The following is an 18,853-nucleotide window of genomic DNA, read 5'->3' on the forward strand; positions in this document are numbered from 1 at the left end:
GTAAATATGCAAAAACAACAAAGAAATAAAAAACAATTTATAAAACATTAAGTGTTTAACACGTGAATTATTAAACCATTCTATATATACCAAATGCATTTTTTCATTTCCTAATTTTTTATTTTTTTTTTTTTGTAGGCACCCATTAATGATATCAGCAAACATTTGCTCTTTTATTATGTACATTTTTTCCATGTTTATCCTGAGAAATTATTTCGACATTATTCAGATTATGTCGTTTGTATTTTGGTATAAAGTTATCTTAATTGTTTTATTTGCTTGGCTACCATTTTATATAATTAAAAAAGTTAAAAATATTATAACACCATCACAATTTTTTAAGCTAGCTTAATAAAAAATTAAAATAGCCAAATAAAAAAACCAAAAAAAAAAAAAAAAAAAAAAAAATATGAAATTGTATTACACTTTTGTGCTGTGAGATTATGCATATGTAATATATTTTTGCTTTTTTTTATGAATGTTAATAAAATAAAAATGTTCTTTCAATACGTTTTAAAACCTATAAAAAAAAAAAAATAAATAATATAATGTGTGCATTGTTAATATTCGCAACTGATCATTTTCCTTTTTTGCTACGTTAAACTTGTTATTATGTATAGTACATAGTTATGTACGAATGTTTTAAAAAAATATTATATATGTGGTTACTATAATCAATTCCCTAAAGGGGCAGTTCAAATAGGTGCTAAAGGCTTTTATGAGTAAGCATAGCATTGTCGGAAGATTATCTAATGTTAAGAATAAATTAGTATATTTATATATGTATGTTCATAAATATTAAGGTGTACATATTTATATACATGCACAAGTAAGGTTTTTTTAATTATTTTTTTATATTTGTATTTTTACTTAATGCTCTTTCTGTTCGGTCACGATATAATGGTATACATTCCCGAGCATGGTGATAATTAAAATTTTTGAGGTAGGTTGTATTTTTGTGAAATAAAATTGTTGCATATGCAGCCTAAAAAGAAAACAATACAATTTGCATGTATAAATGTGTATATATACATTGTCATAATAATATTTGCATTTGTAAGTATATATATGGATATCCTTACCGCAATATATTTGTTGATATCGTTTTCACATATAAACATATTTTCTCCAGTCCAAGGATAAGAATTTTTATATTTTTTTAAAAAATATTTTTGTTTTTGATTTTTTAAAAGAAATTTATGTCTTTTATACATACGAACTATTGTTCTAGCATCTTGGTCATATGTATAAAAATTATTGGATATGCAGTTTATGAGAATATGTCGACCTTTTAATAAATGATATATATCTTTTCTTTTACCTACTCTTATTACATGATTTTTAGTAAAATTCTCCCAAACATTTTCTTGTCTTATACATTTATAATCTCTCATTAAAAATTTATTATTTTTATCATATAATGGATAACATGTTTTTTTAATATTTCTATCATATTCTATTTTTTTAATTAATTTTTTATAAACTTTCTTAAATTGTTTATTCTTTTGCAAAAGTACATTACTATTCCATTTGCTTGTATCCCAATTTTTTTTGGCTATCTCATCTTTGACCTTCATTTTTCCATGATCAATTTCACTTTCCCCAGTTTCGATGTCGCTCAAAGCTTTTTCCATTTCCTTTTCTTCGTCATATATATATACAGGTTTATGCAAATAAAATGAGTAACTTATATAATCTTTGTCATCTTGTTCCTCTTCTTCATCAAATAAGCTACCATCTGCATATTCGGACGATTCATCACTATTTTCAGTTTTATCATTTTCTGTAAAATTTATAGACTCTCTATCAGATTTGCTGATTGAACTTTTATCAATTTCATTCAAAGCATCAAATGGATCCGCACCACTTGAATATTTAATTGATTCTATTTGATCTAGATCATCGATTTGTGAAATTATATCATTCTCAATGCTGTTATGAAGGGGATCCAATATATTATCATATGCATTGTCGTTGACTAGATATTCATCCTTCGCCTTTTCGTCTGAATATTTTTCATAATTTTCTTCCTCTTCTATTCCAGCATGCGCTCTTTTTTCATTTTCATAATTTGGGATGATCGACAAGCTGTCGCTTGTTTTAGAAATGGTAGTTATATTTTGGGGATATTCCCCTTTTTGCTCCTGATCAAAGCTCATATGTTCTTTGCTTTTTATTTTTTGATTATTTAAATATAATGCCTTAAAATTATTATTATAAAAAGTGTTAATAAACTTATTCAAAGGATGGATATTAAATTCAGGCATATAATAGTTAGTATGTATTGTAAACTCTTTATAAATGCTATGATTAATTTCGAGAGAATTTTTTTTAATATATTTTTCATATGTTATAGAATCATTATTAAGTAAAGGTTTGTTATTTATAAATTTTATGATCAAGTTATATAAATTAATTGTTTCTGATTCATTTGAATAATTGTTAAAATTATTTTTATGTATATTTTTTTCGAAATATTTATTTAACAAATGTTTGAAGCCTTTTTTTTTGTCTTTCCCACTAGGCCCTTTTGTTTTACTTATTTTTTCAGTAACATCAGAATTTTCAAAACCATCAAAACCTTCAAAATTTGGAATTTCTATGGTCTCCTTTTCCGCCTGTTCGTTATAGTGTGTGTTTTTCTTTTTTTTATTTTTTGGCTTTAGCAAAGTTGCAACGTTATATATAGTTCTACCTGACCAAGCGGCGCAATTAGCCATGCGGATTTCTTCTGCAAGTCTCCGTTTCAACCCTTTTGCATGACTAACTAAATTTGAAACGTCATTTTTCTCATCAATGTCAATATCACTATCGACATAATTTTGGGTTTTAAAAAAGTTGTCTATTTCTTCATCTTTTATATTATTTTCTAAATCATCTTCAAACTTGATATAGAATAATTCATTTAAGTTATTCTTATTTTGTTTGATTTTATTTTTCCATATTTGTCTTGTCTTAACCCCTTTAGTACTTATTTTATTATAATAATCATTTCGATTATCATTTAGTTTGCTTATATTCTTTTTGGTCTTAGTTCTTTTTTTATATGGCCCTTTAATTATTTCTTCTAAACTTTGTTTTTTTTGATTACTCTCATTTATATTACCACTATTTTTAGCATTATTGGGGATAATATTTTTTGATTTTTTTTGTGTACTTAACGAGTTAGTATTTTCACCAAAAGTCTGACCCCATTTTATTATGCGTTTTTTTTCTTTTTTTTTTAATTGCTTTTCTAATTTTGCTAAGGTAGTTAAATTAATAGTTCGTTCAGCACCCCAAACATTATGGATTGTGTTGAAATAGTTTGATGGATATAAATTAAAATGAAAAGAAATATTTTTTAACTCAGATATATAAAAAATCGATCCTAAAAATGAAAATGGATTTACATAATATCCTCTAAATCGTAATATGTCAAGCAAATTGTTTGAATCTTTTATATAATAATAATTATAAAGTATTTCGTTAATTGTTTTATATTCATTACATTGTAAAAATTGGAAAAACTTGTCATCTATTTTTAAATAATTTAAATAGTTTAAAGTTTTGAAAAACAACGAAGGAAAATATTGTAACGAAAATATATACATTACTTTTATTGCTTGGTATACTGAAAATACAAGACAAGAAAATATAAAATATGTATATTTATTTGTCTGTATAATATTCTGAACATATTTAACTTTGTGTATTTTATTCTCCTTTATAGTTATATATAAATTTTTATTTTTATTTTTTATATAACTATTTTTAAATCGCAATAAGAAACAATTTAAATTGCTATTAAATTCGAAATGCACATTTTTATTTAAATTATAATTTAACAACGTACTTTCATCTTGATCTTTTTTTCTAATCTCTGCTGAAATACTGGCATTGTTGAGGTTTAAATATGATGTATCATTATATATGCATAGCCAAGTTTTTTTTTTTTTACTTTTTTTATCGCTTCTATATGGTTTATTATTCAAAACTAAGAGGGGGTCATATATTTCGAGATTATTATGCCATTCAAATATGCGTCCTAAATTATTATGATGCCCATATTTATGTTTGATCATATTAAAATTATTGTTATCAATAACATTATCATCATTTGGGTAATAGTGAGTATTCTCCTTTTTATTACTTTTTAAATAAAAATAATCATTTAATTTATGATAGAAATTTAAATAAATTTTACATATATCATGAAATAAAGAATCGTTTATTTCTGTCTGATTCATATTATCTACACATCTATTAATATAACAATTTGGTTTACCTTTTGTAACTAATTTTAATTTAATTAAATTTTTTTTTATATATTTTTTAAAATTATTATATGAATCGGTTTTATATAATTTTATATTATATACAGTATCTGATTTATATGAATCAACATCTGTAGACATATACATATATTCATCAGTCTCATGTAAATTTTTATTTCCTTTATTATTTTTAGAGCCATATATAAAATTATCAATAATTTTAATATACTCATTTGTATTTTTGGGAGAAATATGCCTACTTTCCCTACATCTGTCTTTTATTAATTTGCATAGTTTATAATTTAATGGAACATTTGAAAGTAAATATTTTAATCTATTATATAATTTGGATTGACAAAAGGGTATCCATTCAAAATCGTAAAATATATAACGTGTTTTATTTTCTACATTTTCTATATTTTTCTCAGTTTTAAGATGGTCTTGATTATTATCATTTATAGAATGGCTAGCAATATGGTTAGTCATATAATTGTTTGAATTGTTTATAAATAACGATTTTGCAATATTTCGATTCCACACAAAGTTATGTGGAAATTTATTTATATTATAACATTCTCTTATATTTGATATATCTTCATTTGAATTTTTTCTTATATATCGTATATATGAAAAATAATTTAAAAACTCTTTTTTTGAATCATTATTATATTTTTCATATTTTTTTCTTCGTTTTTTTTTACCCGTTTCTGGTATTACATTATTTTTATTTGGACTCCTTAGATTGTCTTTGCCCAAATTTATATTCCCATTTTTTAGCTGGTCATATAAATTATCTATATTTTTTATTAAAAAAATATTCTTGTTATTATTCAAAAAATCATATATCATAATAGATTGATAAAACTGTTCTAACTTTAAGAGATACTTTTTTTTTTTTTTTTTAAATTTCGTATTTTTTATTAATGTGCCTTTCCTTTCCCCTTTTCTAAGTCTATAATTTAAAAGTTCTTCATTACTCATCTTAAAAAAAAGAACTTTGTTAAAATGATGTTCGTTCCACTCCATTTTGGGATTATATAAACATTTTGTAAAATTAATAAAATTTTTTTGATATTTCAATATGTTTATAGGTTTTACCCTTATATCATTATATATACATTTGGTTCTATTTGTTTTTAAATTAAAAAGTTGAGAAAAATGTTTATGATCACTAATATTGTTGGAGGTCTCTACTAATTTGTGGTTTTCTTTTTTGAAAGAATTTTTTTTTCTACACTTTTTAGTATGGCTAGCTGGAAAATAAATCGAACAATTGGCTAGCTGGATTTTATTTTTCTCATTTTTCATGTTTGATAACTTTTTTTGGCTAACTAATTGGAACTCTACATTTAAGATATGGCGAAATAATTTTACATAGTCCAGCACATTATATTTGTTTAAAAGTTTGTCTACTTTTTTTTCTTCCATTGTATTGTCTTTTTTTATAGAGTAAAAAAATAGTATGTCGTAAATAAGTTTTGCTATTTTCTCGTTAATAAATACATTTTTAGAATTAATTTGATTTCCTTTTTTCAAATTAGAACAAAATTTCCAATAATATAAAAGAAATATATAATGTGTATTTTTTATTTTTTTTTTCATTTTTTTATAAAATTTCAAAAAATTTAATGGAAAATAATTAATAACCTTATAATTTATTGTATCTTCAAAATCATTTAGTATATGAAAATTATCATGTTCATTTTGTAAGCATTTATTTTTTACCATCTTTATTTTATATTCTTTGCAATTTGTTATTTCTTTTAACACATTATAGTATAAAATTTTACTATGCTTATTGTTCATCTTTTCTACCACCTTTTTAATAGCATTTATTGTCCCATTATGTAAAAAATAATATTTATTTAGGTTTATAGATTTTGATCCATATTTAAACAGGTGTGGCATTTCTTTTCTTGTATTATTAAGCACATGTAATTGTGAAATATATGTTGGGAAATACTTCATTACTTTTTTTTTCAAACAAATTGTTCTATTTATATATTCATTATTTTTTTTTTCAACTTGTTTTGTAGCAATGATTAGGATTTGAGTTTTTTCAAAATTGTCTTTGCTCATAAAATTATATTTTTTATAATAATTTGATAAATAATTGTCATAATTATTTTGTATTAATTCCATTGTTCTCTTAAAATTTATATAAAAAAAATTCATATTTAATATAGCAATATTATGTACTATGCCATAAACTGGAGGGAATATAAATGCATGAGTATTGTCTATCTGCTTATATTGTTGTTTCATTTTATTGTTTAGCTTATTTAATAAGTATTTATTTTGTTTGTTAATTTCATTTTTTATACATTTTATCCCTTTTAAATTTTCAAACAAATAAGACAAATGGTAGTTACCATATTTTATAGCATTGTATGAATATAATGTAGAATTTTCTAAATATGTTGATACATCCATTGTTAAAAATTGTATATCATCAAAATATATCACTGGTTTTAATTTTATTAAGTTATCTTTTTCATTTTGAATATTTTTTTTTCCATACATGTCCAAATAAAGTTTAGACACATCTTTATAACTTCCATACAAATTTATAAAAATCTTTAAAATAGTAGAAACCATTTTAATATTATAAATAAGTTTTTTTTTTTTTTTAATATATTTATTTCTATAAAATGAATTGAAATTATTTTTAGTAATATTTTTTTTTTGCTGTACTATAAATAAAAAATATTTGTGCATATTAATAATATAGCTAGCACAATTTGTATAAATATTAACAACATTATTTATCTGATAATACAACAAATATAGCTGATATATATTATCTACCCTTTCTATTAAAAATTTAAAAAAACTAAAAATGCTTTCAATTTGAAAGGAATACAAACCTAATAGGTTATGTTCAAATATTAAATAAATTAAATATGCCTTTTCATAATCTTGTTTATTTATTAAATATGTGTAATCTATTTTTGGGTCGTTTTTTTCTTCTATTCCTATATTTACTTTATTCGCATTACTTATTAGTTTATAAATATTTTTCAAATTCTTTTTACCAATTTTATTTTCCTTTATAAAGTTGGTAGCTTCATCGTGGGGAATTCCATTAAAATGGTTGTCTATATCCTGTGTGTTTTTTTTTTTTTTCAAAATTTTGTCATCTTCATTTTGTGTTGCTACTGTTTTTTTTTCCCTTTTCTTTCCCCTTCTTTTCTTTCCTTTTGAATTTGTGAGATCTTCTAACAAAATCGTATCATTCAATTGCTCATTAGTAATCGAAATATTCAGTGGCTGGTTTGAATCATCAGGCACTGTAATTACACCATTTCTACTTAGCATTGGTGTGTCTAATATTTCAATTATTTCACTACCACTGTTTTTAGAGATAAAAGCATTGGGGCTTTTGCTCTCAACAATTTCCATGTCTTCATAAAATTGTTGCAAAAAAAGAGAATAAGTATTTTTATTTTTATTTTTAAATAATTCACAAAGGACTTCCCATTTTGGGCTTCTTTTCTTACTTAACAAAAACAAGTTATCATTCTCTATTTGATTTATTAAATTACAAAAACAAATGGTTTGCATATTTATAGAAAAATAATTGAAAGGATGAGGATAATAATTAGCTAAAAAAAAAGGAAATATTTTTGTTTTGATCTGTTCAACCCTTTCTAGATCTTTAGAGGGTTCAGGGTTTTTAGAATCTGTGCAGTATATTTCTTCGAAACTTTTACCACTTTCCATAATGCAAAATTTTGTAAAAACAAAATTTTTTTTATTTTTTTTATTATTTATTTGGTTTAAATTTGTAAAAGAATTATATTTAATTATATAATTTTTATATAATTCATCATTGATCATTTGATTAATTAATAATTTTTGTGAATGAATACTTTTTTCTTTTTTAAGATATTTTTTAGGGAATTTTTTTATGAATAGCTTTTTATAAATGCTTTGTTCAAAATTTTTACCCTCATTATGATATATTTCATCAGATAAATTAACATCACAATCTGATAAAGAAATTTCTTTATTTATAAAATTTTTATATGTATCAACGGTAAGACATTTTTTATAATTAAAATACAAATTTATGATTTTAGGGACTGAAACATAGTAGGATATAGTATTTTCTTTTGTAGATTTAAAATATATTTCTCGTATTTTTAATCTATTTAATTTTTTTTTCATTTTTTTGTCTTGATTTTTTTTCCCATCTAACAAGATTGAACTAGTGTCTATTTTATTCCCATAACTCACTAAATCATAAATACAATCATCGGTATAATTATCATCATAAAAATCATCAAGGATATTTATTTCACTCTTTTTTACTTCCTTATTTAAGTAAGGCACGAAATGGCTATTCTCCTTCTCACTTAATAGGTCAACATAAAAAGATTCATTTGGGTCATGGTCACTAGGTTCACTATTTTTGTCATTGTCACTTAACAAGGGAAGACATACTGATTGGCATTCATTTAATTCATTTGGCTCGACACTGTAGATATCCCCAATCTGACTACCACAATTAAGACTATTAGTTGAGTAGCATTTCTCTTCTTTGCTGTCTTGGGATATCTCTAAATTGTTTGGCACTATTTCGTCTTTGTAAGTATGGCTAGTTATCTTTCGAATTTTTTCCTCTTTACAATTTTTACCATCCTTATAACTTTTTCTCTTTTTTTCAAAGGGGTTCATAGTTTGGCATAGATATGTATCCAGCTTATTTTTTTTTTCATTTTTTTTGCTTTTTTTACTTTTTTTTTCTTGGTCAGCCCTTTTCAGTAACCGCTCAATTTTTGTCGTATAAAATTGGCTACCTTTTTGGCCACCCTTTTCTTTAGGATATGTTTTATGATTGTGCAAATTTACATTTTCTTGGCGATGACAATTATGATGGTTGACCATATGGAATGCTTGAAACTTATCTGGGATATACAAATTTTGATAATCATAAAAATCGTTGATAAAGAATGGGTAATATAATTTACAAGCAGTTATTACACATCCTGCTGCTATTTTATAAAGTTCTGATTTTTTAAAATCAATATGATAATTTACATTACAAAAAGTGTAATAAAATTTTTGTCTATAAAAATAGTTAATTTTATTATATACTTGATAATTAATAGTTCCGTCTTTTTGATTAATATATTTCTTAGTTTCAATATAAATTTTTTTTATATAGAATTCTTTTCTTTTTAAATATTTAATATATTTATATATAGGACTAGTTGAATAATTAGTTCCAATATTTTTTGGATAATATTTTAAACAATCAATATAAATATGATTGTAGCTATAGTAATTATTTAATTGTATGTGCATATCATCATATTTATTACAATATATATTATATAAAAATTTAAAAAATCTATATCTAAATATAATAATATTTAAAATTTTTATAGAATATATTTGTACTTTATTTGGTAGATTAAAAACAAATAATAAATCATTTATTAAAGAATATAATTTTGTAAGAAAATATCCATTAAATTTATTTAACATCTTTGACCATTTTTTTTTTATGTTACTATTGATTGTATATGTGTTAGTTTTACGAAAAATTTTATTTAACCCAACAGTTTCATAAATTTGTAAATTATTAACATCATAATTATGACTAACAAATGGAGAACTACTTATAATGTTATCCTCAATTTTATTATAAACTGATGTATCACCAAAAATTATATCGTCATCTTCTACAATGTCATCTCCTACAACATCATCATTTAGTGAGTAAACCTGCTCATTCGGATGTATACATAAAAATGGAATTTCATATTTTAGAGTCCTAGTAAAAAAACATTTTTTTATCTCTGAAAAATAGGAATTTTTTAATGGGAAATTAACTGTGTCTAATTCTTTAAATAATTTATAAAAATTTTCAGATGTGTTATTAAAAATATGATATAAATCAAAATTATCTGAATTTACAAAATATTTCATATTATGAGGTAAACAATATATATTTAATCTTTTAAATGAATAATATAAAATATATAATATTAATTCAAATGTAAAATTATAACAATATTTATATTCTTCATTATCATCCATATATTCTTTATATTTATTTAAAAAATAATTTATATATTCATTATATATATATCTTATTGTTATATTTCTAAATTTTTTAATACTTGATATATATAAATTTTTTTTATATATTCCTTCAAATATATATGTATCTAATAACAGATTTTCATTTACATATATTTTATTATCATCTAACTTTTCAATATTTATATTTTCTTCTATAAATGTTTTTACTTTTTTTATTGACTTGTCTATTTTTTTGATCACTCCATTATAGTAACTATCATTTGTTATTTCCCTATTTTGGTTTGACAATTTTTTTAATTTTTCTTTTTTTAAATTATTTACCCATTCAAGCTTATCATATATGCTCATGTTTTTCATCGTATTTTCTGTCTTGTTTTCTTTTAAATCATTGTCTATTTCGTTATGGTTTTGCTTTTTTGTCATGCTTTGGAATTCGTCTCCATATTCATCACTTTTTTTTTCTTCATCGATTTTTAAAAATGGGGTAAATTCTTCCTTATTTTTTTCACCGTCTTCTTCTTCCATATATACTTCTATTTTTTCAAAGTCAACACTTCCATCCCCTTTTGATACCTCATCATTTGGAAGTTGCAAAATGCTACTTCCTTCTAAACTATAAGAATCCAAATTTTCAAATGTATTACTTAATACATTTTGTTTTTTATTGTATTGTTCTTCAATAAGATTTATCTCTTTATTAGATATATATGATTGACTATCTTTATCACTAAATATATTTTCTATCATTTCAACTTTTGTTTCAATATTATTTTTTGGTGCACCTTTTTTTAATGTTATATAATTTTTATATTTTTCAAAAATATTTTCGATCTTAATTTTTTCATTTATTTTATTTTTATTCTTTCCATGTTCATTTATTTTTGCATTTTCATTTTTATGATTGAAATTATTCCATTTTGAATAGGACTCTGTTTTTCCACTACTACCCCAATTACTTACATTATCAATTTCTTTATTTATATCTAATAGATCAAATTTATTTTGGTAACTACTTACATTAGCAAGTTCACCAAAACTATCACTATATTTGAATTCACTTTTTATTTCGATTTCTTCTATATTGTCATATATTTTAGACTCATCAAACGGTGCAAGTTGTTCATAATTTTCTTTAATTTTAAGATCTTCCTCATTTTCAAATCCCTTTTTATCGTTCATCAGTGGAAAGAGCTCATTTAATTGTTCTTCAGTAGGATACCTCTTCGAGGTGTTTTTTTCATTTTCTTCCTTTATAAAGTCAGAAACAATTTTATCGTAATTCCCTTTAAACGTTTGCAATATGTCGTAATAAGACAAGTGTTCGATGCCTGCTTTTTTTTTCAACTCTTCAATAAAATAGTATAAAAAATCATGTTGATATATAATTCCTATAGGCTTATTATAATTTGTTGATCTGTTCATGTATTTTATCGTATCTTTTTTTCCATGTGGTTTTAATAAATTTTTATTTTGCAATAATTTATTGATAAAATTCGAAGAACAAAAATGATACATTCTTTCATTATCTAAAATAGGATAACTTTCATCGAGATTATTATTTTTTTTATTTTCAAATTGCGAAATATTTTCTTGCTCATATTTTAGGTTCTCTTCTCTTTCTTCTTCTTCCATTTGGTCAGTAAAATTTTGAAACAAATTCAAACTCTCTTGTTTTAAAAATTCATCCGAATTATATAAAAAATCATTTTTATCTACAAATTGGTTTAGTATATTTTCACTATTATTAAATGTGTAATCATTTTGGTATGCATATTCATTGTCTTTATAACTTTCTATAAGTTTGTTTTTTTTTGGCTCGTTTTCTTTCAGAAGATCTGGATCATTTTTTATTTTATTACTTTTCAAGGTACTTATTAATTCACCAAGTTTTTTAAATGAATTTTTATTTTCATTTTCATTATTAAGTAATGATGTCTTTTTATATAGTTTTAAAAAACGGATATTAAATTTCCTATTAATTTCACTTTTTTTTGGATAAAACTCAGCCATTTGTTTAATTTGATTAATATATTCCTTTTGGATATTAAAATAATAATTTGTTTTACTATATCCGATTTTTTTAATTGTACTTCGTATTTCTTCATTAATATTTATATCGTTTATTACATTTTTAAATATATTATTTATAGTTTTAGATTTCATAACTTCATATATACATCGTAAAGAATGTTTACTATCATTTGGTGGTCTATATATGTTATATTTTTTTATACAATCTTCGAGTAAATAAAACCAAATTTTTTTAACCTCCTTATATAAGACTATAGGAAAATTATAATTAGATATTAATAATTGACATATTTCAAATAAAATTTTTTGAAAATTTATAAAAAATTCATCATTTTCTTTTAATATATATTTTGTTATATTAATAATTAAATCCTTATCTTTATATAACTTTTGTATTACATTATATAGATCTTTTTCAAAATATTTATCTTCGACACCTATTTTATTATCTTTAATTTCAAATTCATCGTCAAAGTATTCTTGTATTCCTTCATTTACATAATTACAATCGTTACACACGAATGCCCCATCTTCAACTCTAAAGGAGGTAGATCCACAAACCTCACATTTTCTATCAACCATTTTTTTTTATTATCTAAAAATTGAATATGTAACTATATTACAAATTTACAATAAATATTTATATAACATCCTTATATCCTATTTTATATACAAAATTACGTTTCCCTACATTTTATAATTTTGTTTTTTTTTTGCATGTCCAAAAAAATATTTTATATACTAACCATTGTTTATATAAAACAATCAATTATTTTATTTTTAAATTATATTAATGATTATTTTGTTGTTTTAAATTAATCTAATTATGTCAACCAACTGTTTTTTTTACTAACCTGTAGTATGTACAAGCAGTTGGCCTATGAATACACATAACCTTGTTAATGTGTGTGTTTCAAAAAAATTACTAATACTTTAAAAATATGGAAAAAAAAAATGAAATTTAATATGAATAAAAAATTTTAATTATAGAGAGTGTAAATATTTCTATGAATTTCTATTACAAAATTGAAAAAACTAGTTGGCTAAAAATAAGTATTACTATATGATATGCCTACATATAGTGTATATTTCACATAAGTGTTAAATTTAAAAACAAATAATCAAATATTAAAAAGGTATACTTAAAAAATGATAAAAATTGTGCAAAAATATGGAGAGAATAAAACAGCATGAAAATATTACGCCTTTTCATTCGGTATATAATTCTTGAGGTAATGTGACACAAAAATGTTAATGGGCCATATAATACATAATTTAATATGGCATTATTTATAAAATTTAAATCATATATTTTTTGTTTTGCCTTAATAATTACACTATATATGTAGGTAACATATTTATAATGTTTTAAAGCCGCATAATAAGGGATATAAAAAAACAACAAAAAATATATATGAAATATTATAAAAATTATTAAAAGCCCAATGTTTTTTTTTTTTTTAAATTATGAAATTGAAAAATATAAAATATCAAGAGGAGTATACTAAACAATAGCAAGTTAAAAAGTGTGACAGTTTAAAAAAAAAAAAAATATGTAATTAAAAAAAAGTATCAATAAAAGAATGGCAGCAAATGGAAAAACATTTTAAAATAATAATTCATTATCATATAAATTAATATGAAAAAAAATTAAACAAAGCATAATCATACTTCATATATAATACATGTGCATATGTGTTGGAATAAATAACATAATGTAGGATAGAGAAAGTATTATTATAAATTAGCTAAGGGAGTGCTACAAAAAGGGCATTGATCAAAAATAAATATATGCTTGAAAATTTGATTGTCTGTTGTAATAAAATAATGACAAAATGGACAAAAATAAATATTACTAATTTGGAAATTTATATTAAATTTTATGATATTATTATCCTGATTATATATATTATTTTTATGTATATTTTCAAAAATAATGATATTTGGTAATATTAGACAATTTTTATATATACAACAAAATGTTATCATACATTTATTAAAAATATGTTTTTTTTCACATATATAATAATTATTATATAAATTCGATAAGCTAATATTATCACATAGACAACAATTAATTTTAAAATATATTTTTTCAATAAGCTTATCATCAATATTAATTTTGTTTATAATAGTTATAAATAATTTATATATTAAATTTAAATATTTTTGAAAATCCTCATTTTTTATTTCTACACTATTTGCACACATAAATTGGTCTTCTAACTTTTTATTATTTTCATATAGTTCATTATAAAAATGGATTAATAAATCTTTTTCAATAAACTTCTTATCCCCAATTGTTCTTTGTTCTATATTTTTGCTGTTCTCATTAGTATTACATTTTAAAACATTTTGTGCTTGTGTTAGTAAAATACTAAACAAAGTATAAAAATTAAGCAATATCAACAAATAAAAATAATCCATATTATTTTTTTTTAAATTATAATTTGAATTTACATATGTGTTAGTATTATTTATTCTTAAAGTGTGCATCATTGTATATAGGACTTGGCATATTGCTATATTCACATAGACATAAGAAAGTAGGTCATTGCTACTGTCATTACTATTGTTATTTTTATTTTTTTTTTCACCCTTATTTCCACAATCCAATGTTGCTATACTATAAATCGCGTTGAGATATTTATTCACTTTATTTATATAATACAAAAACTTTTTTAATGTTATAAAATTTGTTAATAAATTTTCGATTTCAATTTCTTTTTTATTTTTTTTTTCAAATTGTTCCTCATTTATATTTTTCATTTTATTATTTTCTAAGCTGAACATAGTATTTGTCTCTTTTTTTGTATGATCATTTTCACGTACTTCATATTCATTATTTATACATTCATGCTTATCCTCATTTAATGTGATTGAATTTTTATTAAGAATATTAGGGGATACATTATCAACTTTATTGATTACTCCTTTTATTGCTTCCTCCTTTTGGTGTAAGTACCTATACCTTTTTTTATTTATTTTTGTATTTTTATTTATTAAAAAATATGTGATATGTGAAATAAATGCGTCGTTATTTAATCCATTTCCCTTCAAACAAAAATTATACATATGAATAAAAAAGGAAAATAAAATAGAACAATATTTTCGTATATCAATGAATTGGCAATATTTTTTCAAAACACAATCTGCACACAATTCACAACTGTTGCAATCACTGGAAGTGATGTTGTCTATTTTGTTTTCTTTTTCTTTTTTTTTTTCATTCAGCTGATTAAATACTAAATGAAATACACTTCCATATTCATGTATATAATTATTTTGTAAAAAATTTATAAAATTTATAAAATAATAAAAATTTAGTTTAATTTTTTTTTTTTTCATGCTTAAATTTTGTGGTAAACTGTTTATACATGTTATAATATTATCATAGGAAAAATATTCCTTTACAATATTTATAAAATTAAAATGACTATGTGCATCGTAAGAATTTTTTAAGGTTTTTTTGTCAGTATTTTTTCTCTCATCATTTACATGGGATAAATTATTTTTCTCATTAATTAAAAATATATCATAAAATCCGAATAAAATATATTTATATTCCCAAAAAAATGTTTTACTTTCTTTTTTAACAAGCATGTTTAAACATAAGGAACTGTTACCAATGTTGTGTGCAGAGCTTGTTTCATTTTTATTCTTCTCTATGCTATGATTATTACATAAGTTGCCATTATTAGTATCTCCTTGATGAAAATTATTATCATAATAATTGGTAGATTTGCCAATTTGACCAGGCATAATACAATCTTCGGTACATTGACACACATGTCTTTTATACACAAACTTGTATATTTTTTTAAACCATTTACTAAAGGCTTTAACATAATTAATTGTGAGACATTGATCATTTATTGACATACTAATATTTTCATATTTCTTTTCTTCATAATATAAATAAATTAGACTTTTATAAAGACTTATGGATGTGTTATATATATTAAGACTATTATTTTTTCCATCTTCATTTTCTACGTCCTTTTTCTTTTTTATAATTTCATCATTAAAGGAAAAAAGTGTTGGTACAAAAAATTGTTTCTTAGCAATACTTGAATTTTTAATTTGTTCGTTTTCAAATAAATAAAATTCAAAATCATCATTTTTATATGTACATATATAATTATATTTTTTTATATAGCCATTTTTATAAAAACATATTAATTCAAATAATACACAACTTTTATTTTTACATTTAATTTCATTATATTTTTCAAAATTATATTTATTTATGACAATTCTACATATAACATTATTTTTATTGTTATTATTAGTAGAGGAAAAATTCACTATTTCTTTATTAGTATTATCATTTTGTGTGTGTTTTTTTTTTTTCTCTTTTTTTAGTGTTATTATAAATATATCATATTTCGCTGTAATGACAATAAATTTATATTTGCATTTTATTACCTGACTGTTCATGTCGTTTTGATTTTTTAAAATTTCCAAAAAATAGCTATATTTTTTATTTTTACATGTAGAATTAGTATGATATAGGGAACGACTACTTTTTGAATGTATTTTATCATCATATGTGTTCGATTTTAAATCTACAATTTTTTTTACCCTCTCATCACACTCCATAAATATATTTTCATTGCATTCTTTTGCAAAATCGTATGAACAGCTAGTTTTTTTTTTCTGAACATAATTGGAATTATCCACATGGTGGTCATAATTTTTTGTATAAACATTTGTAGGGGGGATTATATTGTTTATAAAAGATATAGAATACAAATATTTTGAACTAAAATTTATGACATTTATTTTGGTACATGAACATTGCTTATTTATTTGAAAATTGTAATATTTCTTTATATCAAATTTAAAATTTTCTTCGGTATATATATTTTGAAATTCTAAAAGACAATCAAATGTGTATAAAACACCATCATTGGAAAGACAATATAAATTAAACTTATATTCATTTTTTAAATTGTAAATATATTTTTTTAATTTTGAGAAATAAATATTCCGTATATAATCACCTGGGCACAAATTAGTAAACGAAATAATGCCTAAAATTTTACATTGTAATGGGTAACATAAATTATTAACAAAAAATGTGTTTCTTTTGAATAAGTTCTTGTCAACCTTATTTAGATCAAACTGATTATTGTACATGATCAGATCTTCAAATTGGAGGATGTTTTTTTCGCAACTATCAAAATTGTTTCTATTATTATTATCACAATGATTATTAACATACTCTTCTTTTTTATTTTTGCCAAAGTTAGTATCATTTCCTGCTGTGTCATCATAACTATATAATACCATTACGAATAAATGATCCTTAATATATTTTAAGCACAGATTTAAGGATAATATATATTTCCCCCTTCCTTCCTCACACATTTTCGCATCCTTTAAATATAAACATTCTATGATTGATTTTTTTAAAAAGTAATAATCATATTGATACACAGAATGGGAGTATTTTTTTTTAAATATATCACTTTTTGTGTGTATTTTGTTTTTTTCATTTATTTTTAGGTCTTTTAAATATATTTTTCCATTTTCATTTTTTTTAATAAAATCATGTTGATCTATTTGTTTTTTATTTATTTCAAATATATCAATATATATATCATCATTATAGAATTCTTCAAAGAATTTTTTAAAATTAAATACTTCAAAAATTAAATTATATTTGCTATCTTTAATATAGCCTAGTATCATGTCGTTTTTTCGATTTGTTTGTACAAAAACTAAATCACTTGAATTAATTTTGTGTATACTATCAAAATGAGTTTTCAATTGTTCGGAAATTTTGGGGTTCAATGTGAGGAATAGACTGTTCAGTAGTGTCACATTTTTGAAGCTGTAAAAGTAGAAAAATGAAAAAAGTCAAAAAAGAAATATATCATAAAATTGTTAGAAGCATTACAAAGTGTAAAATAAATGCAGTATGGAAAATGTGAATGGAAAACTTACACTTCAACATGTTCTACATTTTCAATTGCTTCCAATACGAATTCTTGCCTTGAGCTATATTCAATATTTTTTTGTGTATCACATATGTTTGAATATTTTTTAATATAATTTAAATAGTCTGAAATATTTATATTAATATGTGAATTGACATTTAAAAAAATATGAGGGAAAAAAATAGTCTTTATATCAAATAAATGAAAGAAGTTACTATTATGTATCAACATTTCATTTTCATTTATTTGTAAATTTGTCTGATTGAACTCGAAATAATTATTACCTTTTTTTGTTAAATATTTTTTATATCGAAGAATTGAAGAAAATATAAGATCTCTCTTATTTTCATCTTTCCCCATATCTCTCTTTACATTTTTTCCTATCCCATCATTTTTCTCATTATCATTACTTATTACATTGTTTATATCATTTGAATTTTCGATAAAATAATCTTCATTATTTTCCAAATTCTCTACGATTACGTTTTCATTATTTTCTGGCTTTTTCTCACCATTATTCTCTATCATTGTGCACGAATTCACAAATCTGATACATAAGCATGTGCA

General features: G+C 22.1%; 2 protein-coding genes across 2 annotated transcripts; both read right to left on the bottom strand.

Moving 5' to 3' along the window:
• Nucleotides 1-481: 481 nt before the first annotated feature.
• PVVCY_1404050 (conserved Plasmodium protein, unknown function) lies at nucleotides 482-12,923 on the bottom strand (the record flags this gene model as incomplete). Its single annotated transcript, XM_008624626.1, has 4 exons — nucleotides 482-520; nucleotides 670-749; nucleotides 871-985; nucleotides 1,083-12,923. The coding sequence occupies 4 exons, from the start codon at nucleotides 12,921-12,923 to the stop codon at nucleotides 482-484; spliced, it is 12,075 nt and encodes a 4,024-aa protein (XP_008622848.1).
• Nucleotides 12,924-14,078: 1,155 nt separating this feature from the next.
• On the bottom strand, nucleotides 14,079-18,814 carry PVVCY_1404060 (conserved Plasmodium protein, unknown function; the record flags this gene model as incomplete). The annotated part of the gene is made up of 2 exons (XM_008624625.1): nucleotides 14,079-18,180; nucleotides 18,294-18,814. The coding sequence occupies 2 exons, from the start codon at nucleotides 18,812-18,814 to the stop codon at nucleotides 14,079-14,081; spliced, it is 4,623 nt and encodes a 1,540-aa protein (XP_008622847.1).
• Between the last annotated feature and the right edge of the window lie 39 nt (nucleotides 18,815-18,853).

Source organism: Plasmodium vinckei (genome assembly GCF_900681995.1).
Source record: "Plasmodium vinckei vinckei genome assembly, chromosome: PVVCY_14".
NCBI classification, from domain to species: Eukaryota; Apicomplexa; class Aconoidasida; order Haemosporida; family Plasmodiidae; genus Plasmodium; species Plasmodium vinckei.